The following is a 27,987-nucleotide window of genomic DNA, read 5'->3' as shown; positions in this document are numbered from 1 at the left end:
TTCTTCTCTAATCTCTCAACTCTTTTGTTTTTTCTTTCTCACCTTCACTAATCTCTCGTCTCTTCTACTTTTTTGTTTCATTCTAATAATTTTTATATTGTTTTATACTATTATTTTATGTTTATTATTCCACTTTTGAGTAATTTAATTTTTATATATTAAATAAAAAAATTTTGTCAAAATATGACGAGTTTTTTTGTTATCTGATAGTGTATGAATGTCTAAATACAAAGTTATGTTGTCATCTATATGTATATGTATGGTTCAATAAAATATTTGTAAAAAATCGAACCAACCGAACCAAACCAAACCGCATTAGTTTGGTTTGATTCGGATTTTTTTTAAAAGCCAATCGAACCAAACCAAACTGCACGATTTTTTCTCTTGCGGTTCGGATGATTTTTTTCGTTAAAACCGCCCAAACCGCACCGCGAACACCCCTAGATTATCCAAAAAAACAATGAGAATTTCTTAACTCCACTATAAATTCGAAAAGTATCCTATACAATTCTAAAAATACCCCTCAATTTTCAAAAATGTATTTTTGAATGTGCCTTTTAATTGTTAAACATTAGATTATTTCAGATATGTATCTATGTAACGAATTATTTTTATTGATTTAAAGTCTGATTCAGAAATATGTTAAATTTTAATTTGTTCGAAGATGTATCTCCGAAACCGGTTGCATTAAGAAATAATAAGCAGCTGGTTCTAAGGTCTATTCAATTGGCAACGTTGATATTGTTAGTTTAAACATGAGACTTCGCACTTGTATGTGGCTTTTATATGGCTTTTTATGATTTTGTCTTCGTACCAAGAAAAAATAGTTCGCGGTTGTATCAAACTTCAATGATTTTTTATGTATTGTAGGAAAAGTATCTCAGCATACCAATTTCAGTGAGTGTGCTCCTACTCATTGTATCCATCAATGATCATGCTTCTTCTAATGATCATCCTTAGTCAACATTTGGGTTGACTATTGTAAAAGATATCAACATTAGTAGAGGGAGTCTGAGCATAATGGTAATATATTTTCACGTGAAAAGACTATGAGGCGATTTTAAATTAAATTGTTTTAAGCACATGTATTTGGTATGACATTTTTCTAGGTTGAGTGGAGCAAGATCGTAACAATATGGTGAATTTCAATAATGAGACACCTTTCTAGGTTGAGTGGAACAAGAACGTAATAATGTGGTGAATTTTAATAATGAGAATGTATTTCCTTTCAAAAATAGAGTTTATCATAATTTTTCATTATAAAATTGACTTGTAAAATTAAGAGATATTCATTAACTAATGTGAAATTTGGGTTTCTCCAATACACCCACTCACATCAAGATATGAACTACGGATGGCTCAAATCGTAGATACGTGAGACTTAATTTTTTTCAATACTCTCTTACATCTAACACTATTAGACATTGTGAACATACATGAATTATAGATAACTCAATTGATAGATTCATAATACCATAATATAATTAGAATTTGAATAACTCATCCTTACAAAATCAGATTGTAAGGTGAAGAGTGTCACTTCATATAAATATTTATTAAGCTTTAAGTTTAATGTGATACTTGAATTTTTTCCAATACACTCCACTTAGTACTATAGCCTATAGGATTTGACGTGTGGATACAAGTAGTAGGTAGCCCGAATTGTCAAAATGTGACTTAATTTTTCCAGTACACCCTCACATCCAACATTATTAGGTTTAATGTGTATATAAACTGTAGGTAATTTAAATTGATCGACTCGAAATACTATGATAGAATTATAGTTTTTGATATACTAGTTAGCAAATTACTAGAGGGAGTTTAGCAAGAGTTATGTAGTTAGGCGCACAACTTCAAAGTGGCAAAATATTGCTTTTCAATCAGTAGTTAGTCCCTTTTATTATTAAGATATCCCACTGAAAAACTAAATGATTTGATATCTAAAATAGTTTGGGTTACATTACTTTATTAAAAATTCATCTCACTCAACCGTTTTTTATTTTTATTTTTCACTTTACATTTATACAAGAAACGGTCCAAATAAAACAATATTAAAATAAAATATTTTCACCGGATAAATTCAAGAGTTGATTCATACAACTGTAATGCATTACAAGTCCTTTTCTTTTTCTTCTTTAGCTCGCACATGCATACCCCAAAAAAAAAATCCAAAGCTCACCGTTTGAGGAATCAAAACTGAACCAATGAAGCTTTTATGAAAACCACTCAATACAATCAATATAATGTTTTCTCAATGTAGATTACAATTTGCGCACTAAATTCCACCACCAGCACTCTCCCAATTCCAACAAACATTGGCAGGGAAAAAGGAAAGGAAAAAACAAACTATATAAATAGAAAAAAGAAAAAGGTGAGGAGGGAGTAAAAGAATTGAAATCCACTTCTAAAGTTCTCACACGCAAATATACATAATGCACAGCAATGAAGAAGACAACACCCAAAAAGCATAAATATTCACAAAGAACCTGCTAATCATGAACGGCATCAATTGTTTTTCCCGTCCTGGCTTGTGAGATTCGATTTGCATAAATGGTGACCAGCTTCAACTGTGTGCTGTTGAGGCCTTGCAAATATGGCAAGAATGCTTTCCCAAGCATGATATAAATATCCACCAAACAGAAAACAACTGTCTGCAACCATGCACCATTTACATAAAATAAGCAACAAAACAAACCGGATATAAAGGGAACAAGGGACACGTAAGAATAAACAAACTAGCATTTACTAACGATAACAATATTACCCTTAATCCAAATTCGAAGAATAGAACCAGTCGGATTTATCATTTTCTTCTAATACTAATGTTCAGTTATATTTTATCACTTTGTCAAGAGTAAACAAATATAAAGAAATAATATTAGGACGACGGTGCAATGCAAAGTTCAGGTGTTTAGATCAAATCACCATCATATTCACCAAAATACAAGGTGCTCAACACATGGAAAGCATAAGTAGTTCCAAAAATGATTTTGTTCAAATGAGTCCCTAAAATTAAGAACGGAAGAGAATGATCATTCTATTCTGTTAATGCATTTGGCATGGCAAATTATGCTGGAATATCGTAGACATGTTTATGATTAGACACAATGTACTTCCAATGGGATGATTGGGCAAGTAGTGACTTTTCAGAGACAGTTGTGGCAGATAGAGATGGTGGTAACTGGTAAGTATGCAAATTAACTTCTTTTATTGGGAGGGGAATTAATTCGGGATTTATTTTTATAAATAAAAGGACACATGATATATGGGTAATATCCTCAATGGAATTATATTACCGGTGCCTCATTTAAGAACTATTCTAAATCTAATCATACCTCAAATACTAGTACTTGTCTTCTTCACATATGCCCTTTTACGAGTCTTTTTCACACTAAGGCAAGACTGAACCTTTTTTGAGACAATAAGTGTTACCCAACTTTATCCTTTATGCTTTCATTTCTAATCCTATCTTGTTGTGTGCGTAGGTATGGAAACTTAACTAACCATGCTCATATCCCCAACTTTGAGTTATACTTATTGAATATTTATTGTCCAGCATTTAATATAATACAAAGCAGGTTCTGCTCAATCATCCAAGATGTTTCAATTAGTGACGCCGTTGTCTACTTGCCCAAAATATATTTCTTATCAATGTATGAGACACTATTTTATAGTACCAATTCGTTTTAAGTAGGTGCCAAATAGGTTTAAAGCACCAGATTTTCTGTTGGCCAATTAAGTGGTTATAACTACATATACACCACATCACAATGTTCTTTGACTGACAAGAAATTATCACTTCAAATTTCAAAAAATATAAGGGATGATGGGCCATAAATTACTGCAGATAAAGGACCCAAAGTACCTTACGAACATCTGCACTTTGGTTTCCAAAAGCTTCGAAAAGAGCAGGTAGAAACGAGGGTAACTGAGCCATCAGTTCCTCCTGAGTGAACCTGCCCACAAGCTGAAGAAAGGAATAATATGATGTTATTTGTTACACAATAAATGTTTATAACGCATAACTAATTAATTTGTGCATAAATATGGATCCCTTCTAAAGAAGAATGGCATGTAGTAGATGTATGGTACAGATATGGAAATATAGTGAATCCTCTAAGGTTGGATATGATTCGGAGGAGGCTAGAACAGCTCACTGGTTAGATTGAAGCTTCAAGTCCAATTTAAGGATCATTCACTGGTTTATGCTGTTTTTTAGCTTCATGTCCAATTTAAGGATCACTCACTGGTTTATGCTATTCATATAATGTAGTAGCTAATTAACATGGGATAGAAAATAAATAAGAAATGAAGGACACTTGAGGGATATATTTTACAAGTATCACCAGGACACTGGTATAGCATATGGGCACAATACCCCCAATATTGAAATATAGCATTGGTTCAATGGCTTATTTCCAAAATAGTAAAAAGGTTGTTCAAGAGACAATTACCTTTGTTAAGCAATTAATGCAAGTGACAAGCATTTTATCATCCTCGGTAACCAGTAGAGGGGCAATAACCTGAAACAGTTTAAACATTGAGCATTAGCTTTTAAGTTAACAAGGTGAAATCCCATTTTCTTTTCCCAAACATTTTACAGGGAATAAGGTGGCTACAGAATTAAAAAATCAAGAAATACATACACTTAGACATCTGAATGGATCATACTGAGATAAAACAATGGTCAGACAGTGCTCTGCTTCATTTGAAACCTGAATAAGGGATGAAAGAAACTGAGACTATAGGAAAATAAAGGATAAGTAGAAAAGACTAACTAGAATAGGACAACTTCGGCTACCTTAGGAACAATATCTTTTGTAACATAAAGCAGCTTCTCAATTACAATCTCAACTGAATTCTCCAATGCATCTTTCTGCTAAAAATAAATGTAAGAAAATAAATAGTAATTTTGAAAACTAGAGATTATTTTTTTGATATTATTGAAGTCCAAAAAATGCCTTATACTTAAAGAGGGAGAAAAATGTATGGTGCCAAGTACTGATAACAGCTGTCTAATAAATGGCTTAAAATGGAATACAAACCTGGTTTTTTAGCATTTCTACTATCAATGAAAGAGCAAGCTCTCTGACTGAGGAATCCGAATCATCCAGTACCTCAAGCACAACTGTCAAAATCTGATTGAAGTACTGCAAGTACACCATAAAATGACCATTACTTAGTGATAAAAAAAATCCAAATATATTGAGCAATTTTGTTAACTAAACCAGACATATTACTCATATTCAAACAGAAATTATCTATTTATACACCAATTGATTGATTGCGCACAAACAAATAGTCAAAACTCAAGCATTGATACATGTGCTAGATATGAAGGGTGTACTTAATCCTATATTGCCTATAGAGATATTTAGTGTTTATAACACTTAAGAAACCCTCACTTTATAAACCGGATTTGTGGTTTGGGTTAGACCCCAAGCCCAGATTCTAAGGATACTACGAATGCAGCAACAGAATTATCTACCTGTTAACTCCCCCTTAACTCCAAATTATATTCTAAAAATCTTCCCAATATACCTACTTAATCCCATTAATTTTTAAAACTTTCCAATACAACCACCAAATCATTTATTTCCTCGGCCAATCTGTTCATTATCTACCTGGTGTGTTGCGAAACTTTTTTTTTTGGTGATAGGTGTGTTATGAATCTTGTGATCTTTGATTTTAAGTATTTTGGATGTGATTTGAATGTTGAAGTTTTTATAAATAACTTACGTGTTTTATATGTATATTTATGAACAAATATGCAATACACATAAGTTCGCAAAATTGGTAGGATCTTAACGATCCCAGATTCACGATCTTCTGACCCATCCCTGATCATATGTAGGATCAACCTTGCCTGGAGCATTGGAGCATTAGTCCGTTTAGTCTGTTGTTTCTTCCAAAGCTCCTCTAGACTCTAACAAGTTCTTAAAATTTGAAGGCGAAATTTCCAACAGTTGTCCCGTTAATTCTGAGTCATGTGGTAATATAAATAAGTGTTGATGTTTAGCCTTTTTGTATCAAATCATAATCCTCAATGATATCAAGCAGTAAACATAATAAAGCCTTTAATCTTTCTCTCTTCACTTTATATAAAACCCTAAAACTTCAATAAGACTATTCTCTTGTGTTCGTTTGAGGGTTTCTAGAATCATTCCCAGGTAATTTAAAGTGAAAACATTACATTCTCCTGTTTGTTACAATTTTTAGAAAATAGAGAAAAATTCTGCAAAAAAACACCTTAGGCATTATTAATTCCCAAGTAAATAAGATTCCCACAATTATTTCAATCTTTATTCCCATGAAGGGTGGGTATCTTCTCTCTCATGGTATAGGAATTGAAATTATATCCATGTTATAAATAATAAATTCCATTCCCACCTTTTTCTGCTACATATTAAATTATATAAATCTATCCATTAATGTTAAATGCTTCAAAACATGTTTTTGAACTTACCTAGGTAATAGAATTTCGATATATGATTTTCCTACGAGTATCATTTTCAAGAATGTTATTTTATATCTTGAAAAACAAACACCGCTTTTGGATATGATTCCATATTTCTTTAAATTTCATCAAAATTAGGAGTCCAATACTGGTATAAAAAATATATTAAGGAATACTCTTCTGAATTAAACCACAATCACAATCTAAAGTATTTATTATTTTCCATATTCCTTACTCATCTTAAAACCCTACAAATTCAATATTGTATGGTTTAAGTGTGATAGCATCCTGTGTCCTTTCCACCATATTTTTCCATCAAGCTTACTTAATTCTAGAAATCGATTATAAGAAAACATCATCTACATGGTTATTTTCTTCGGGCTGTTCGTATACATTTTTTATTGCTTCTGAAACTTTTCACAGCCTTGGACCAATTCATCTCGATTTCAGATTATCCTAAATTAAGTTTAACCCTGGCCATCCTAAATGTTCTCTGGCCCCAACTCTCCCAAATTAAATTTTTGGCCAAGGCTATCCCATATGCAATTTGGTCTTACTATTCTAATTCAGTGATGAATTAACAGTAATTTACACCAGTCTCCCCATTATGAATTATGCCAATGATAACTTCCACTATCTCACAAATAAGTCATGCCAGAATGAATTATTTATGGTAGCTGTGTTACACATCTGGCTCAATTTCAAATTCAAGGTATATTTTTTTGGGTATCCTAAATTTTCTTATGGATTTAAATTTTCCAAATATTCCTGGTTATAGAACATTCCAAAGAATCCAAACAGCTCTCCATGTTGTGTGATTTATTTAGGCCTGATTTGCACATCAAGCTCAAGTTCAATTTTATTTATGTTTTGTTAAAATCCTGAATTCCTTGCCAAAGAGCTCTTCAGATTAATAATCAGTCCAGCCATCTTGTTTGTCCAGGAACTTACAATAATGAGTCCGATAGCAGAATAAAGGAAGGTTAGCATTAGGTCTATTGTGATGAAACATAACCAGAATTCAAAGTATTTATTTCTCTCTTTCCTCCGTGTATAAAACCCTATAACATCAGTATCAAAGATAGAAATACAAGAAGACTTACTTGATATCAATATTAACTATCCAATAATCAACATTAGTATTTAGTAACACAACAAAAGGCCAAATTTGATTAATGAAATTTGATGGATGTTATTAACTTTTTCATTCCAAAATAGAGTTCATTTGGTAAATAAGCAATAACAACCAAACATAGGGACAAGAAGAAAGAGAAACGCTCAACATCAAATCAAGCATACCTTGGTCCAAACAGACTCATCATTTGTAGTAGAAGCTTCTAATAACTGTTGAAGTGCAGTCTGTTTACTTGAAACATGGCTTCCCTCATTAGCATTGAATATCTACGTAGAATAACTATATCTTTTGAGTTTTTATGTGAAACAGTTTATGATACAACTATCAAAATAAACCAAAAAATTGTTAAGCAGGATAAAAATGTATCCACTAGCAGACACTTGTTTTTACAATGTAACTTGACTTGGCTGCTTTTAGAGTCTCGAGGCTGATTCTAGAGATTTTGGTTTGTTCCACTGGCACTACTGTAGACAATTTCCCTGCAGCTCATTAACAAGGTTTTGGGAAGGGTGAGGATACAAAGGTTTAATTTTGTCTTATGTTCACTCCTACTAGCTGCAGCATAATGCTAAAGATTTAAAAATGACGGTGGCCATTCTTTCTTTTAGATTTTGTGTTCTTGGCTTCCTTGTGGGTTTTATAGCCAATGACAGTTAGGGGATTCTGTTTTTGTTTAGGATAGATGAAAAGGAAAACTTAATCAGGGATTATTCGAGCAGTTGGCTATCTAGTTAAAGGGGTTTAGTTAAGGAACTTATTCATTTATAACTTTTTCCATTGGGTAAACAGAGCCTTGAGGAATTGAGGATAAACCATTCTCCTTTTATCAGTATTTTGACAAATTGTTTACTTCCTTTGATTATTTGATCAATTTTCCATGACTTGAGCATGTGATTCTTTTACTTCCTACTTTTTTTACTACATTATGCTGTTCATGGAGAATGGTTCATTTCCTTCAAGTTCCTCTCATCCACTCTTTATATCTCCTACGGAATCTTTTGTTTTCAACTAATAGATTTAAAAAACCAACTGGTCCTCCACCAGTAGCACAACTCACCGTATGAAGAATTTGAGGAATGCTGGGCCCAGTGTCTGTCATAGAATTAATCTTTACAGCTTCAGTTGAGTGATAATTAGGTTCCAATGCAGAAGAAAATTCTTCGTCATGTGCATAGCCATCACCAACATCTAAACGATCTAATGACATCAGACCATTAACATCTAGACGAGGAGTTGAAAGACCCTCGAAATTCATTCTACTGTCCACTTGTCCAAGTTGGCTAGATTGAGCGCCAAAATTTTGACCCATTGGATTGACTGAATATGCAAGATCTTTAGGTTTTGAGCTAAGACTGTCCAAATTAGAGTCAGTCTCAAGGTTATGGTTATGATTATGACTATGATCCTCTCTTTCAACAGATGCTGCTGGACCAAGACTGGATTTCAAAAGAGTTGAATCCTGGGAACTCCACTTCCGACCACCATCACTATCTAGGGAACCAACCGAATATCTTCCAAGGTATTGAGTTTTTCTGGAGAAACCAACATACCCATCTTCAGATGATGTTCCTACAACATCAGATGGATCATAGGAAGACTTGGATCGTTGTCGCTCTTTCTTATTCTGCATATAGTTTATTAGTTCTACTTCAATGCGAGGAGTGTACTGTTTAAGGGCTCGTCTCAAAGAATTTTGTTCTTCCACTGACAAACTCAGAATGAAATTAAGAACTGCAATTGAATCAAAATGAGTATACACTGATATAATGCAAGTAATAGCTGCTTCTTTAAGCTTGGTATTCTTGTCATGAACCAAAGGGGTTAACTTAGCAAGCCACAATTTTAGTATGCCAATATTAGCCGCGCCTTCTGCATTCATTGTATGCTTGTTAAAGGAATTGATTGCAAATTCAATCACGGCCAATTTAGCCTTTGGAGACCTTTGTTCGTCTAGTGAACGTAACAGTGCAGGTAAGAGAGAATCTACACTGTAAGTTTTGCTAACAACTTCCAATGTTGTTGAACATGGTTGCCTAACAACTTCTTTAGGATCAATTAACCGAGAAAAGACATGTGGTAGTATTCTTTCCATGTAACCCTCAAAAGGCTTTCGACACGCCGGAACAATATCTGTTAGTGTTGAAAGAGCAGCCTGCGCAACTTTATGGTGAGGGTCATCCAAGTGCTGGAAAAACAACTTCATTACCTTCTCAAAATTCTGAACAACTTCTAGAGTTCCCTTTGGACCTTGCTGCAACAATGAGTGAAGATAGTTAAAGGCAGCAACCCTAGAAGACCAGTCAGAACCTGACCTGAGTCCTTCTCTCAAAGCTTCATGAAGAGATGCTGGTCCATCTGTATAACCTGACATCTCTGCAGGAGATAGCTGGTTATCATCAAAACTCCTCCTCCTGCCAGCAGACATACGTCCGGCTACATTCTTTCTCACTAGTGGCCTCTGAAAATTAGGCACATAACTATTATGTGATTCTCTAAAGTTTCCATCTCTGTAAGGGGCATCCAGATACTGCTTATCAGTGTTGTGGTTAGTAAATCGCCTAGCCTCCCTAATGTCACTAATGTCATCAACAGAACTTCTTTCATGTAATCTTTCAGAAGGCCTTCTAGTTGAATATGAGGATAATGATGGTAATGGCTCGGTTTCAACATTACTATGATATGATGACTTGGCAGAATCTTTGGAAGCTTGAATTTGAGTGATTATGTCTGACAAACCCAGACCACCATTCCGGTTACTACCTTTATAGACACCATAAGCAGTAGGTTCTGTTGTTGAAGAGCTTGTCAAATGATTGGATGCAGAGACAGCAGCTGGGAAAGGCGGATCACGAGCCGATGGAGGGTCAACTTCTGCACTAGGGGCAATAAGAGAAAAATTTAGCCGTTCATGAAGAGTTTACAAAAGAAACACACCACTACCACCAACCATCAAATAGTTTAAAGTCCTGAAAATTGAAAATAAAATAAAAATATTTAACAGCCAAGCTTATTTGGTACCTAGATCCAAACTTGATGACCGAAGAGACGATAGATTATGCTTATCAGATATATTCAAGCCTCTAAGCATGCTCTCAATAGCAGTGACCTTCTGTTTGCTTGCATGCAACACACTTTCCAAACTACGTTCTGTACCCTTACCAAGTGACTTAGCCTGTGAAAGAAGTACGCCAGAGGAGACAGATGTCCCTGATGATAAACTTGAACTTCTATCCATTGCAACAATTGCAGATGTTCCATAACCAGGTGGATTAGACGAAGCAGAGGCTTGACTGGGTAAAGACATCAGTGTACCTCTATCACGAATGGAAGGTGAAGCATGTCGCTTGTGTATTCCTCCATCCTCTTCATTTATTAACTGCAGTTAACATTCACGTTAAGAGATAACTCGAACAACAAAATAAAGGAAGAAAAACACCCTCAAGATCATAAATGTATACCCGTTGAATAACAGGGTCAAAGGATGTAAATAGGCGACGACAACGCTCTGGCCAAGTTTTTGCAAACATTCTGTAGCACATCCTTGCAGTAGACCGTACCTAAAAAAATTTACACAGTAATCATTTGCATGCACATGTACTATAGCAACAGTAATATGGTTGCTATAAACAATGTCATAATGTCAATAAATAACTAGAAGCTTTCTGTTTATATATGAAATTTGATAGATAAAAAGGCTTGCTAAATAATACAGTAAACTATCATAGTTTAGACTTTAGAGTAACTGATCTGCATGATAATTTATCAAAACATTTTACCAAAAATCATTATAAAATAAAACAGAATAAAAAAAACACATTATTTGGACACCTTTTACATAGAAGAATAAAAAATAAAATTAAAAGAATGTGTTACAAATGATAAAAAGCATAGATGTATGCAAGAAAATATGATTTCATGTCTCACCCTAATTTCTTTGTTTGGATAGATAGAATATGGAGGAATAAAACGGCATGGAATATAACAAAATTCCATCGTTTGATTATTTAAAATTGGATGGAGCGGAATGGAATGGAGTGGTATTTATTTCAATTCATCACTTATTCCCACCATTTTCTTCCCCTCTGATTTGGGAGGGATAAGAAATTTGTTCCGCTCTGTCATAAAATATCCAAACAAGGGAATGGAACCTCTATTCTGTTCCATTCCACTCCGTTTGTTTTTAAGATATCCAAACAGAGCCTAGGCGACATAACATAACAGCAGGAGAGTAGTGAGTTTCACACAACAGCTTCCTTTTGGATGTTATTTCTCTCTATGTTCATGTTGGAAAAGTAAAACTGATCTAGTCATTACATTTCTGCAAGTGCGGTGCAGGTTTATACACACATAGCATTGAACAGACCCTTTCTTCGGCGACACAGCATTTTTGCATGAATTTTATTGATACAAATTTTTCAGAATTTTAATTATTCCTAACCAAATGCGGTGAGAGTTGTGAGTTTCACACAACAGCTTCCTTTTGGATGCTTATTTCTCTCTATGTTCATGTTGGAAAAGTAAAACTGATCTAGTCCTTACATTTCTGCAAGTGCGGTGCAGGTTTATACACACATAGCATTGAACAGGCCCTTTTCTTCGGCGACACAGCATTTTTGCATGAATTTTATTGATGCATATTTTTCAGAATTTTAATTATTCCTAACCAAATGCGGTGAGAGTAGTGAGTTTCACACAACAACTTCCTTTTGGATGCTTATTTCTCTCTATGTTCATGTTGGAAAAGTAAAACTGATCTAGTCATTACATTTCTGCATGTGCGGTGCAGGTTTATACACACATAGCATTGAACAGATCAACAGACCCCTTTCTTCGGCGACACAGCTTTTTTGCATGAATTTTATTGATGCAAATTTTTCAGAATTTTAATTATTCCTAACCAAACACACACCCCAACCAAAGTTGTGTAAATTATTATTCATAGCTCAGAGAGAAGAACAGTCCAACGAAAAAGCTAGTCAAATTTACAACTTCAATGCATAAATATTTACTAAATGCCAAATAACCTGAAACTATAATTCTACCTCACTCATTGCATCTGAAACGCAACACTTTATCATATCCTCATATAACTCAGCTGAACGAAGTATTTCTGGTGCATCCGGCCAATGTTCTAGGACCAAAAGAGCATATTCACAACACCTACAATACAAAAAGTTATAAAAACCCAAAAAATTCTTGTATCATTTCAATAGTTGACAATCCATACCTTGCACGAAGTATTGCATTGCGGTCATTTTTAGCACAATCTGCTATACGAGGAAGCACGCGAGGAACTTTGCAGTTGCGCAGCATCTGGAAAGATAGATGACAAAGGTGAAAATGAAACAAGTAAAAGACATAAAAAGATGCAAACAATTATATCATTAGGATTACATTACCGTTTTTATGCAGTTATCTGCAGACTCTGCAATTACAAGCACAGTAATCACAACCAGCTTGAAAAGGACCTGATTATCAGATCAAGAATCAATAGTTTTGAAAGTATCACAATCATGACAACCAAAGATAACTGGTTGAACTTACTGGTATAAACATTTCAGCATATGCTTCAAAGTCGCCCAGGAGTTCCTTTGACAAAAAGCACAATAAATGGCAAGCCTATAATACAGTAAACAACAAGCTAAAATTAGATTGGTATTAGTATTAAATATAACAAGAACCTCACCTATGACAAGGTCCACGAATAAATGAACTTTTCACTATAAGATACACAAAGCAGGATTGCTTCAAGCCTTCAACAGAGATAATTCACAAACCTCGGTGTTAAAATAGAAAAGGATGAACAAGAAATCAAACTTTCACCTTGACACGGTACAGTTATTTCTAACTAACAAACAAAAACACTATTGTTAAATAATGACAATATAATACAATAAAAATGTTGGATCACCTGCTTTACAATGCTAGATCTTCTGTCTGACAATTGTGTACTTAAAGGTCCGCCAAGTTGCTTCAGGAGTCCACGAAAACAAGCATAATCAGTAGCGCCTGACAAGAAGAGTATTATGACAATTCAGAAATCATTACAAACCAAAACAAAAAGACAACTCTCCAATCAATTAAAATTACAATAAATGTAGAGCTACTTTCCTTAAATATAGAGAAAATAATTGATTAAGAAAAACATTATCGTTAGATAGAAAATAGGAAGATACAAGAGGCATGTGGATAAGGCGTGTATTCAGGCTGCGTCACAAAAACTTTATATTTAGGCAACTATACACTCTGTAGCATTCACTACATAAGAATATGCTAAGAACATTCTACAATATATTTATAGATTATTCCTACATCATTTAAATAATATTTAAATATCAACATATACAAACAAAGATAACTCAATACATAATAGAAGCATTGAAATGTCGGCTTTGAAATCCGATCAATTTATTGTAGAACTAGGATCCTGATATGCTCCTTTTTAAATGGGACAAAAGTTTACTCTTATCCCTCACAGCTGTAGTTTTTGGTCTTAGGCCCTGTTTGGATAAATAATTTAATTAAGCGCTTCTAGCATAAGAACTTATCATATAAGTGACTAAGTGTTAATAAATATGTTATGTTTATAACAAAAGAGAAAATAAAGTCAAATTATTTGCATATAGGCTAAGAGCTTTTTTCAAAAGTTATCCTGGAGAGCTTATATGAAAATAAGACGAAAACAACTTCTGGACATGTCATAAGTTGTTTCCGAAAGTTCTCTCAAACAGTCTAACAAGTGTTTATGCATGTAGATAAGCTTAAATAAGTCAAGCCAAACAAGCCTAATAGAATTTGATTTTCCTTTCTATCATTTATTTATTCAACTTATGTTTCTATCACCCATAAAAACCCAAAACCAAATTCATAAAACATTGCCAATAACATCCTTCAAATTAGTCCTTCAAGTTAAAGATATTCTACAAAAACAACCTTTTGTCCCTCTTAAGAGACCCAAGACAGGTACAAGTTCTTAATATTGTATTATAAGCATATGAAGATCAGTACACAATCCTGAAAAGGAATTTTGAAACACTAACCTCCTAGAACAAGACCTTCAATTCTCTGCATAGCAGCAATACGAATGGACCAGTCTTTTTCAGGCACAAGGATAGATGCAATCTTCTCGACTTCCCTGATTAACTCCTTATCTGAGTATACCTTGATAGGGTCTATGGGTTTCTCCGTGACATCACCTTCTGCTGCTCATGATTTAACAAATAAAATGCACATTTAAATAGTTCATTAATTAAAGTGTCACCATCCCAATTAAGAAGGTATGGATAAGTATTGAAAACATACTTTTGACTATGCAAAGAATTTAACTACATGCAATGTGGAATTCTTTTTTGCAAACTTATAACTAGGAATGTTACTTATCTCTTCTGAAGTTTGAACCATATCATTCCCCCTTCAATCATTTTATTCCAAGTTTCACCACTAAAATAATCTAAGTTTTTACACATTCTGCACTTACATCTCATGTCAATCTTTTCACAAGTGCAGAAGAAAATATCCACCATTTGACAACTAAAAGTAGGCGGACCCCTGGCAAAGGGTAATTAAAGCTAAAGGTAGAATCCCAATTATCATGCAGGCATAACTTGTGGAGTTACCCAAGGATGCACGTAAGCTACAGTATCCCAAAATTCCAAAAAGAAATTGACCAAATAAACAAAAGGAAAATCAACACAGCCAGTGCCAATTGAAATAACATCCCATATCATCAAAACTAAAAGCTCTAACATTAAGTTATGAGAGCTTCAATGATAAGATAGAGAAGGAAATAAACTAGTATAAACTCAAACCCAAAAATGGGATCTACTAAACAAACACGTCCCCTCTTCACATATACAGCATCATAAAATTTTGAAAGTATGCCCCGGTAATGTCATTATCATGCAACTATCTCAAACGAACAATTTTTCATAAAGCTAAGAAAATATATACAATTATTTAACCTGTAAAAGAGGAAAATCATGCATAAGATAAATCCGCAATGCGTGTATAAAATTGTATTGATACTAAATTAACATAGAAATGTTTGTGATCAAAGAATTGCAGATATTCTAACCTCCAAAAAGAGAGGCTTCCCTTGAAGAACTTTTCGCCTTTGGACTACTTTTCTTGGGATTCAAAGGCTTAATTTCTCCACTAACATAACCACTTTGAATACCATTTGAAGAGCGAACATTTGGTTGAATCCCCTCGAGCCTGGCATTAATATCTTTCACCTGAAACCAAAATGATGCAACGGTATGGATATATAATTAATAAACTCACACAATAGCTGACATTAAAATGTAAATCGACCTTCAAAGGTCCAAATCCATAAGTTTAAATGTGTTTGTGTGGGTAGATATTTATAAGAAAAAAACAGTCGGGAAATCAATTCTTGTTTGACATATACCAAAGATGAAGGAAGATTGTAGCGGTGAAGCTCATCACGAAATTGAGGTCCAGCTTGTTTATACATTTCCTGTAAAAGAGAATGTCAAAGAAATGCACTAACAATAACATTCACTGTATTTAAATAACCACAATTGCTAGCCTCAGGAGCTGGGTGTATTGCATCATGATAAAATTTCCGAAGTGTCAAATAAAATAAGATAAACGTAATCGAGTTGTTTATGATATGCAGAACAAGCAAATTTCCATCAATGGATAAGTTCAAACTTTCAAAAGAACAAATCAGCACCAGATCCATTCTCAATATTAAAGCAATGAAATTCACATGCAACAGGCCTTGAAAAATAACATAAATTTTAGTAAACAAAATATGCTTTGAGATTATAGAATAACCAAAAACCACAACTTAGCATAATTCAAAGATCCAACCATGTCCTACATTATACCCACTTCCATATTTTTATTCTTCTATATCTATGTCATTGGTTTAATTTTTTCATCTAAAAGCAAAAAGCAATACAAGCAATTATTTTTTTACTTTTAGCTAAAATTAAGATTATGAAAATTTAAAATTAACTATTGATTTGATATGGCATAACCCTTTTTAGTAGCTAACATAAACTCAATAATGCCATTGGCACCTAACCCTTTAGTTAAAATATACAATACAAAATAAGCCATACTTACCTCAATGCACAAAATAGCAGCTTCCCTAACAGCAAGATTTGGGTCACTCAGCAACTGCAAAACCTGACAATTGATCATGTATTGGAAGGAATTAGTATCAGATCCTACAACTATTTAATCGTACGAAGAAAGACGCTGCTTATTTGTAAAAGTTAATACAGGAGGTAGGATAGCCCGTTGAAGTGGAAGTTCGGTAGATGAAAATAGATTTATTGCAGATGTTACAGTTCTAGTAAATTCCTCTCTGACTCTCCAGCTTTTATGCGCCCAAGCTGAGGATCCTGCTCTTTCAACAATTATTGTAGGAGAAGAAACCTGCAAATAACAATAATATTTGAAAATGAATGCCAAAATAAAGGTACAAAAAAATCATTTTCAGAATGCAAGCAGAACAGAACATAAACTCCAGAATACACATGAAACGTTGTGCATTTTACTATTAGGGAGAGATGCAGCATGGCAGCATAAAAGAAACACTCAACCTTCAAAAAGGTCAAACAGTAGATAAATCCAACTTTGACAGACTGTCCATGTGAAACTACATTCATTTGGTGATAAATTACAAGCTTATACATATTACCTAGTGATATTGATGGCTATGCTTTCTACATTATGCAATAAATCAAGTGGATCTATAAGACATAGCAATTCTACCTTCCAGATTAACCTGTTCGCCATATGCCATATTAGAAACGATTATTTTCCCTAAACAGTCACTCTGTAGCTACATATTTTTTGTAAACTTAATAGAGAGCATGGCTATCAATATCACTAGGTAATATGCACAAGACAAATTTAATTTTTACAGAAAATGAAATCCTGCGTGCATTTTCTTCTGCAACGTTACTTGAAGACATTTACTTAAGTGTTTCGTATTGCTCATCTGGAATTAGATACAGTAAAAAAAGTTACAAAATAATAATTCAATGGTCTAACATTAATTATTTTATTGTGGTTAGAGACAAAACAATTTAAAACACGATTCTAGAGTGTATTTTCTGTGATGAAGCTATGAATCATATCGTGGAATTTCGATAGAACCTTTAATTAATGAAGAGAAGAACTCAAAATGATCCTAATGACGTCCTTGACTACAATTGAAGACCTAATTAATGAAGAGAACAGCTCAAAATGACCCTAAAGAACCTTTAACTAATGAAGGGAACAACTCAAAATGATCCGAAAGACGTCCTCCACTACAATTGAAGACCTAACCGTGCTAATTAAATCAAGAAAACACAGTACTAGCCAATAAATTCAAACAAGCAACACAACACAATCCGCTTTATCCCACTAAGTGAGATCGTCTGTATGAATCAACTTCCGTCATAATTTTCTATCCAGAACCACGAGTCTCCACTTGATATACTCAACCAAACAATAAAGAGTAAAAACTTTCATGCAAAATTTCGAACAATTTAGACGCCGTGGAGTCTCCACTTGAGTATACTCAAACTTATCCATCATAATTTTCCACCGTTAATTACCACTCAAATTTGAATTAAAATTCAATTAAAGGTAAAATCAAGTAAGGTCAGCACTACGGCATCGATAACAAAGAGTAAAAGTTAAACCTCCATGAGCGTGAGAAGCAATCGCCGCGCAGCATCACGGACAGGCTGTTTAGCATCACCGAGACGGTCAACAACGGCCGGAAGAAGAGCGTTAAAATGAAGCTTAAAATGCTCGCCGGAGAGAACAACCGCGGAGGCGAGAGACTGAAGCGCGCCCTGAGAGACACGGAAGTTGTTATCCTTCAAAAGATCGATGCAGCAATCAACGAGCGAAGTAACTTCAGAAGAGGTGAGACTCTTTCTAGAAGCTTCTAGAAGTTGGTAGAGACGCTCCACACCGGCCATCCTTTCTTTGGTGTCTTTGGCGCGTGTGAGTTCCAACGCTTCCTCCATTTTGGATCTGTTTCAGATCTGTTGTTAGTTTGTAAAGTTGAGCGGTTGTGGTTGCGGTTAAAGGGAGAAACTGAATTTGGAAGGACGTTAGAGAAACGGGAAAGGATGGAGAGTTGGAAACCGGTGTGAGATTGGTTGTTTGCCGCTTAATTTAGCGGAGCCGTCAAATTCAAGAGAAAGAGAAATACTGGCACGAGAGAGACAGTGGAGAGAGAGAGAGATGCTGATGAATGAAATTGAAAGGAAAATTAACACTATGCTTTGTGTTGTGTTATGCTTTTGCGGGTGTGGTTGTGGAAAATTTTACCATTCTTCTACTTTGAATTTACCCTTTGTACCACTGTTGCTCACGTAACTGATTGCTTTACGCTGTATAATGTATTGGTATTTGGTAACAAAATTGTTGAAATACCGACGACTTCATGCTAAGTGTTATGATCTCTTAACACGAAATTTGAATTATTACGGATTTCATTCTTCTAAAAATTAGGGTGCGAAAAGCAAAAAAAAAAAATTGTTAAAATAAAAATTAGGAAGACCTTTTTAAAAAATACCCGCTTCATCTTATCTTTATGCTTTTTGTAAATTAAAAAAATATATAGCTTTTATAAAAGTAAATAAATAAACAATTGAATTAAGGTTAAATATGTTGTTGTCCTTTTTAAATATCTTAAATTTGTCTTATTTTAGTTTTTATAAAATTATTTTTGCATAATGTTAGTCCTTCTATAGAGATTAAAATTACGTGTTTAAATAATTTTGTAGAGACTAAAACATGACTTTTTTTATAAAGATTAAAAGTTAAATTTGGCAATTTTGTAGCGATCAAAAACATATTTAACCGATTGAAGTAATTCCAAAAATGGATATCCCATAAGTGGCACTCTTGTCCACAAAAACGGACATATGTCAAGCGAGTACGACATGTATGCTCTTAATGTGTATGCTTTATGCTGAATAATCTGCCCATCAGCATCACAAAAACGGACATGTCAAGTAAGTACAACATGTCAGCTGATATGCATATAATCCTCGGATGTCTTCTATCTCCTTCAGGGCAAGCCCTGGGTCAGCTCCCAGGTATGTCACCATCATCTCTAATGCCTCATCTCTAATAATATTGTCGTGGTCTAATAATATTTCCCTTATCGGAAGATGCAGCAGGCATGAGACATCGTTCAGGGTGATAGACGTCTCACCATGTGGAAGATGAAAATATGACATCTCAGAATGCCATCTCTTAACAAACACGGATAGCATACCATGTTTAATCGTAATATACCTGGTCTTGCATATGTCTCGTGGCCCATATAGTTGCAGCACATCCTAAAACCACTAATCATGAGGATGCGTAGGACCCGCAATATTTCGGCCATGGTTAATGCATTTTAAAGCATCAAGGTCCTGTTGAAAAATAAATCATCGCTAAAAATATCGAATATTATAACACATGTATTTTAAAGAATGAATACAATTGAATTTTACCTCTTAGTCACATATGCCTAGCAACATGATTCGGATATAGAAATAGTGGCGATAAGTCGAACAGGCCTTCTCCAAATCTCTGGAGTGCATGGGTGCCTAGGGTACCTCAACCTATACTAGTGGAGCTTATCGGGCATCAGGATGTGACACTTGCCTCCTCCAGGAAGATGAAGGAGGGGATGCATGAGACCAAGAACTTGACGCTTCCCATCAAGTGAATTAGAACCGACTGGTGCTTGCGACACTCAGGCTCTTTCCCTCTGAACCGATGCATGTTACATAACTCTGTCGTGCCTCAAACTAGCTTGGTTATTAATCATAATGCCTATAATTAAATCACACAAGCATTATATAGATGAAACATTGAAAAAACTGAGAGTTTGTGAGTTGGGAGAGTTTGTGAGTTGAGAGAGTAAAAGTGAAATGAGAAAAGAGGATAGACTTCGGCGCGAATTTGATTAAAAAAATGTCTGGATATGCATCTCCTTAAGTTATACGAAGATGCATTTCTGTATTATTTTTTGACATAACCTTAGGCCCTGGTTCAAAACAAATGAGTTGTATATGAATGGGGTGCGTCCAGAGATGCATTTATGAATTGTAAGGGCAATTTTGGTTTTTCACTACGGTGGGGGAGCAATGCTTATGATGGAAAAAGTAATTCCCTAAGTTTTCTGTTTATTTAAAACTTTATTTTCCATTCTTGGGCCTATTTTAATTATCCATAAATGTTGGCCTAAGAATAAAGCATGTCCCTTCCTTTAGAGGTACTACATGTCTTAGGATAGTATAATACAATGTACATAGAGTGACAACTCTAATTCTTTTGGCAGATTTTTATCCTTATATGTTAGCTTGACAACTCAACACTTGTTCAACTTATAGAATCTTCTCAAATTTAGTTTTTGCTTCAGGTGTCGCCACATTAACCAATATCTTTTAACATTAAGTTAATTGGAAATCAACAATAAAGATTTTTCGTGACACCACTCATCAGATTGACTAATCCTTCAAAATATTAAAACCAAGGAAAATACAAAGATGGAGCACATAGTAGGCTCAGCTACAAAACATCACAATTTACCTAAAAACACTTAAAACTAATGTTAACCATCTAAGATTCAAGTGATAAACTTAACTATGAGGAACTTAGATAACTCACGAAAATGGTGTTATCACTATAAATACATGATATATGGTATGCCACCTAGCTCTTTACTCAATTTTCATCCCCAATTTTTTAGGTCATGTTCATGTAGTAGGAAAGTCAGTTGATTAGTATTGGATTTGCATTTTTTAGGTATTTTTTTTGTGAAAGACAAACACCACAATATATTTTAAATGGTGTTGTAGGTCATTTGGGCATCAACGGGGGCTTTTATGTCATCCAATGTTATATAATATTATTGCGACTAACAAAGAGGTTAGGTTATCTTGAAAAAATTCTTGATAAAACTTTTGTAAAATCCAACATGTTTAAATAAAATCCTAACACTCTTACATAGTTTAGAGGGGTGACTTCTTAAAGATCTCTGCTTTATCTTGATCTATTTCCAATCATTTTTTAGACCTTATTCTCAAGAATAATTCCTTCATTGATGATGAAATATCATTTCCCACCAATTTACTACCAAAATTCTTTTTTCACATCTAACTAACTTTAAATCTTTATTGTTAAAACACTTTTCAAAAAAGTCTTAAAATACCAAGAATTTATCCACGAATATTTCCATGGATTTCTCAATGACATTAGTAAAAAAGTTTCATAAATGCATCTTTGGGAAATATCATGTGCACTCCACGATCAAAGTTTTATTTTCTTAAATGCAAACTACATAGCTTATGCTTTTAATATCCTCTATTTTTCAAGCAATGAATTTCGTGTAATTCATTCAAATAATCAATATTATGTCTTTTTAAATGGAAGAGAGATCAAAGGAAATGATGATTAACATTTGTGATCCTCCCATAAGTAACCAAATTTGAGATAATGTGATATTTTAAATTTAAAACTTAGGGTTTCTAAATTAAAGAGGCATTTTTTATGGTCGCATCAATAGGATCATCATATGCTTCAAAATTACTTAACATACAACTTATTCCATGTTGGAACTATAGTTTATCAAAAAGAGCGGGTTCATAATTTGTTGCAATGGTTTTAAGTTTATGATGCGGTGGAGAGGGTGATGATGACCTGCAAGATTATCACTCCAACACTTAAGTCAGTAAGAGAGTAAAAAGTAGAGTTTGAATGAGAACGCATTTAAATACTTGTGAAGTGGTGTGTTTTCCTCTTTAAATATGAGAAGTGGTTGGCAATTGAATGCACGTGGCAAGGTGTGAGATGAAGTTGGTCTTCAGATTGTGTGAGAGATTACTTGCCCCTTCTAGAAAAAGAGCTCACATGTTTTGGGTCGTCATTGGGTTTTCGCTTCTCTAGGCCTTATGGGCGGCCCAAAACACAACCAATTTTTTTTTTAAAATGGATAATCTGCTAACCTTTCTTTCTCCACTTCCTTCACAAAAATACAAGTTAGACTTTAATTAGTAATCATATAACAATAAAGAGATTCTTAATACACCCAATGCATTTCTCAATGACCCCGTAAAAATCCTATTTTGACCATGTTTCAAAGAATCATTTCAAACGCACCCAATTTAATAAGCATCCTTCAAGAGCATATCACTACAATATTTACATCTTTAGGCAACTTTAATGAATTGTTGCTGGAGGGCAAAAAAAAAAAATTGTTGTCAAAACACAATGTTAGGCAATAATTTAATTACTTATTTGTATATGTTATAATCTATACGATTGTTAGGCCATTGTGAATACAATTTTTATTAATTGACTTCTTTATTTTCTTAATATTTTCTATGTGCTCTCATGAAACGAACTTTTCTAGAAATATGTTTTAAGTATTATATTTAGTTTTTAAATTTAGTATACTCAATGACAACAGTTATGAAAAGAAAATACTTATATAAAAGTTGAATGATATTTATAGAAAAATTCATTTCATGAGTGCAAACATAAAACATTAAGAGAGAGAAGTTGGTTGATAAAAAATCTACTAACCCTGCCCTAAAAATTGTATCAACTATGATTTATACGAATATTAACAAAATCATTGCTTAACCATTGTCTTTTGTTTTGTTAATAGGTCTTCTGACAATCATTTTTTAACGTTGCATAAAGGTGTAAATATTGCAATGATATGCTTTGAAAAGATGCTTCCGAAACTGGGTGTGTTCAGGAGGATCCTTCCAAACAGGATCAAAATAGGATTTGTATGGGATCTCTAAAAAATACATGTGGCATATTGAGAGTCTGCCATAACAATAAAGCATCCATTGTCTCCACTGTTTGTATACTGAAAATTTAGTAAACAACTTCAAATTCAAACAATATTCACTGCATAAACGGTAAACCCATTATTTAGTACATGAGCCTAAGTCACTTACTAAAAATTTAATATAAAATATATTCATAATGACTTTAATTTTAATTATCAAATATTAATTGCACAAGATTTACTTTGACTGGTAAACTACTAAACTCAATCTAGATTAAATCCTTACACACAATTTTGAATCATGCCAAAATTAAACATATTAATTGGCTAATAGAAGTGAAAACCAAATTTAATTACTACAACATTGAATTGTAAACATTTAAGTTATTTATTAATTTTGGATAAATGATCCTACTTCTCTAAGAAAATTATAAATAATTAGAATAATATTCAAATATTATCATCAACTAACATTTTTCTAGAGTACATATTTGCATGAATAAATTGCGAAATAGAGTGACTGAAAAATCTATAATTTAAACTAAGATTTTTGTTATGAAGAGAACATATATTGAGTGATATTGGACCACGTACTCACTCAGTTATGGTCAAACTTTTAAGGATTAAGAATGATATTAGTGTAATTATGACAAATGTTTAGGCCTTTATAGGATCATATGAAATCATTATCATAATTTCCTTATTTTCTTAAAGATTACTTAGTAATTACAACAAAATCAAAATCAGTGAACTTGAATCATTGTCATAAACATACGATCAAACCTATATATTTGTCTCACTTGTCATATTCTCATAAGTTGTAACTTCAAAACTCATCAATGGTGGAATTTCATCAATAACTCAAAACAGAATTTAACACATATCATAGTACACGAATGTCTATCATCAACACCATCACATAACAGCAAGTCATCATCAAATTACATAATTCAATTAAATGTCTAACAATCCTATTGGAGGTTAAGTACTCCTAATTCTATCCCTCATGCATATATCCATTAGATAAGTAGTTCTCCCCCTTACCAGGTTCTCCTAGCAGTAGTGCAAATTTTCTGGTTCGGATGTTCTTCCCTCACCCTCTAACCTTCAAGTTCTTCCTTATTCTTGTGCCTCTCTTTACCAATTTCATGTACTATTAAAATACCTCCCTAGACTCAGGTTATCTTTAACCTTAAATAATTAGGGTATTAATATATTTAAAATTTTTGTTTCTCCCTCACTTAATCCTCTCTCACTCATTCCTCCCTTCTATTTTTCTTATTTTCCACTTTTGGCCCAAATTCTCTAATTTTTTTCATTTTAATCAAATAAATTACCACTATTTTGATTAGGGTTAAATATACAAACTCCCCATGTAATGTTAGCGAGTTTTGTTTTTAGCCCCTAGTAAAAAAAATTATAATCACCCCCTTGCAATCTTCAGATACCATCAAAGACCCCTTTGACTGTTACATTGCAGCAAAGATTTTCTCTTGCTGCCTATGGGGCAGTCCATGTGTTATTTTATTTTAATTTTTAATTTTTTTATAATTCCATGTGGAATTAATTTTTTAAAAAACTTTATTGTTACTGCTTTTATTATGAGGGGGTAAATAAAAAATCGCTAATATTACAAGGGGGTGTTGCCCCCTCATAATAAAAACAGTAATAAAATTATTTTAAAATTTCAAAAAATAAATATTTCCACGTGGATTTCAAAAATAATTAAAAATCAAAAGGAAATACCACGTTGGTAGCAAGAGTGAATCTTTGCTGCAATGTGGCAGTCAGGGGGTATTTGAAGAAATCTGGAAATTGCAAGGGGGTGATTACAAAAAAAACTTTACTATGGACTAAAATCAAAACTCGCTAACATTACAGGTAGAGCTATCAAATAGGTCGGCCCGACCCAGCCCGCTTCCGCCCTGGGGGCCAAAACATATAAAGGGCCTGAAGTGGGTCGGCCCGATAACTTCATGGGCTGCAAAAAATGAGTCCGACCCAGTTACTAATAGGCCATGTGGCTCGGTGGGCCAGTCCGATGGGCCAGTCAGTCCTTTATTTCAATATTATAATTTTAAATTTATAGAAAGGATGTAATGAATAAAAGCTACGTAACATAACATAAGTAGAGAGTAATGATAAACTTTGTTAAGTGATATTTAAAATATTCCTCAAATCAACATCCATATATACGAATCCCATGAAGATATCTATGTAAAAGTATGGAAAAATTGAATATTATCTCTAATATTTATCAAAATTTCTCTTTATCTCACAACTATTTCCTTAACCATGTCATCTTGAAACATATCTTCATCCTCTTTAACTTTTCTTTTTCAATTGAAATACTCTTATGCAATTATACATTAACTCAATATTTTTTCTCCAAAATTAACTAAAATTATTACAAATTTTTTTAATGGGCCGGCCCGGCCCGTGAAAAACATAAGTCCGGTGGGCTGGCCCAAAAAGATAGGGTTGTGTTTTTAAAGGGTTTTTGCGACCCGACCCACGATAAAATATAGGGCTCGTGGGTCGGCCCAATGGGCCGAGCCCATTTTGACAGCTCTAATTACAGGGGGTGTTGTATATTTAACCCTTTTAATTATTAAAATCATTCTAAATTAGTTCTATAAACCTTTAACTCTCAATCCACAGTCTCACCTCAAAGACACACGCACACCCCAAAGCTTCCTACTCATTTAATTACAACAACACAATAATAAAATTAAATTATATAAAAGTAACAAATAAATTAATTAAAATAATTTCATTGAAAATGGGGACTCTCCCTTAGTTAAAGAATTTTCGCCCTAAAAAATTACCTTAAGCAAACAAAGTTGGATACGACTCCTTCATCTGACTCTCCAAATCCAAAGTCACGTTTATACCACATGGTCCTCCTCAATCTACCTTCACCAAAGCAGTCTCCTTACCACACAACTACTTCACTTTCTGATCCCCTGTCCGCATGGGTGATACCTCTACAGTCAGGTTATCTCTCACATATACATCATCTATTGGGATCACATGAGATGGATCCAGAATATATCTCCTCAACTTAGACACGTGAAAATCATCATGAAGATTAGCAAACTGCGGTGGAAAAGCAATCCGATAGGCCATCTCTCATACCCTCTACAAGATTTGGTATGGACCAATGAAACATGGTGTGAACTTTCGAGACTTTAAAGCTTGGCCAACACTAGTTACCAGAGTAACTCTAAAAAAATACATGTTCTCCCTCCTGTCACTCAAGTGCTTTCCTTTTCTTAGCACGGTAGCCCTTCTGGAGACTCTACGAAGCTCTCATATTCTCTTGGATTACCTTGGTCTTCTCAATGGTCTGCTGAACAATCTCAAGTCCAATTACAACATTCTCTCCCGACTCATACCAACATAAAGGTGCCCTACACCTCCTACCATATAACGCCTCGAACGGTGCCACTTCAATACTAGAATGAAAATTGTTGTTGTAGGTAATCTTCTCAATATATATAACTCTACCAATCCCTACAACAGATAAGTAATCTTAATTAGAATGAAATATGCTGATTTAGTCAACCTATCAACTATAACCCATATAGAATCACACCCTTCGATGTCTTTGGAAAACTCATCACAGAGTCCATAGAAATGGTGTCTTATTTCATCATTAAATTACAAAATTTAATTAAACACCCAACAATCTTATTGGAGGTTAAGGACTTCTCATTCTATCCCTCATGCATATACTCAATAAAGAAGTAGTTCTCCCTCCTTACCTGGTTCTCCTAGCAGCAATAAATATTTTATAGTTTGCATGTTCTTCTCTCACCCTCTAATCTTCAAGTTCTTCCTTATTTTTATGCCTCTCTAGACCAATTTCACTTACTGTCTAAATACCTCCTTAAACTTAGTTTATGCTTAACCTTAAATAGTTAGGGTATTGATCTATTTAAATTTGTATTTCCTGCCCTCACGTAGGTTATGCTTCAACTTTTTACCCAAATTCTCTATTTTCTCATTTTAATTAAATAAATCAAACAAACTACCACTATTTTAATTTTAAAAATAATTTTAAATTAATTCTATCAACTTCTAGATCTCTCTCCACACTCTCACCTCAAGGACACACACACACCCAAACTCCCTATTCATTTAATTACAACAATACAATAATTAAATAAATCACATTAAAGTCACAAATAAATCAATTAAAATAATTTAATTGAAATTGGGGTGTTATAGTGGTTACATTGCTATATATAGAAATCAGATAAAGACAAGCTCATTCTAGTTTATCTACAAACATAAATAACTCCCCATTTTTGCCATAATTTGGCAAAGGCATAGATGGAAAAACCAGAGCAATACTTCCAAGATAGGATCACAACAGAAAAAAAACTAAAATAAATGCCATAGTGCAGAACCATTGTTGAAGTTACAGAGCCAATACAGAACCAGGGCCAAAGAGAACTTAATCATACAAAAATTGTTGTACTCAACAACATCCAACAACTCCTTATGAACACAAAATAGAAGCAACAACCTTTCTTGATAAATCACCATACATGGCTTCACAGTAGAGTTAAGGTCATTTACGCTTTAAGCAAATATTATTTACTG

The 27,987-nt window shown here is 33.7% G+C and overlaps 1 protein-coding gene across 3 annotated transcripts; it reads right to left on the bottom strand.

Moving 5' to 3' along the window:
• Positions 1–2,051: 2,051 nt before the first annotated feature.
• On the bottom strand, positions 2,052–18,948 carry LOC131610055 (CLIP-associated protein-like). Of its 3 annotated transcripts, none has more exons than XM_058881921.1 (21): positions 18,263–18,948; positions 16,848–17,003; positions 16,689–16,751; positions 16,003–16,071; positions 15,667–15,826; positions 14,633–14,791; positions 13,504–13,601; positions 13,137–13,211; positions 12,992–13,060; positions 12,820–12,905; positions 12,635–12,752; positions 11,051–11,149; positions 10,611–10,968; positions 8,650–10,463; positions 7,757–7,858; positions 5,046–5,150; positions 4,802–4,879; positions 4,647–4,715; positions 4,455–4,523; positions 3,866–3,967; positions 2,052–2,651 (listed from the first exon to the last, which is right to left on the bottom strand). In XM_058881921.1, the coding sequence occupies exons 1-21, from the start codon at positions 18,593–18,595 to the stop codon at positions 2,490–2,492; spliced, it is 4,344 nt and encodes a 1,447-aa protein (XP_058737904.1). In that variant the 5' UTR covers positions 18,596–18,948; the 3' UTR covers positions 2,052–2,489. The 3 variants fall into 3 exon arrangements, with proteins under 3 accessions (XP_058737904.1, XP_058737902.1, XP_058737903.1); XM_058881919.1 differs by having other exon boundaries at positions 14,633–14,794; positions 18,263–18,947; XM_058881920.1 differs by having other exon boundaries at positions 4,802–4,876; positions 14,633–14,794; positions 18,263–18,946.
• Between the last annotated feature and the right edge of the window lie 9,039 nt (positions 18,949–27,987).

Source organism: Vicia villosa, linkage group LG6, assembly GCF_029867415.1.
Source record: "Vicia villosa cultivar HV-30 ecotype Madison, WI linkage group LG6, Vvil1.0, whole genome shotgun sequence".
Taxonomy (NCBI): domain Eukaryota; kingdom Viridiplantae; phylum Streptophyta; class Magnoliopsida; order Fabales; family Fabaceae; genus Vicia; species Vicia villosa.
Note: the sequence above shows the minus strand (reverse complement) of the source record. Positions and strands in the feature narration are given on the sequence as shown.

Excerpts from the sequence above, each read along its gene's own strand:
- LOC131610055 (XM_058881919.1), bottom strand. The coding sequence starts at position 18,595 with ATGGAGGAAGCGTTGGAACTCACACGCGCCAAAGACACCAAAGAAAGG. Across the intron at positions 10,969-11,050 it reads TTGACCCTGTTATTCAACGG|TTAATAAATGAAGAGGATGG; the intron begins GTATACATTTAT and ends TGTTAACTGCAG. Across the intron at positions 4,716-4,801 it reads CAAAAGATATTGTTCCTAAG|GTTTCAAATGAAGCAGAGCA; the intron begins GTAGCCGAAGTT and ends TCCCTTATTCAG.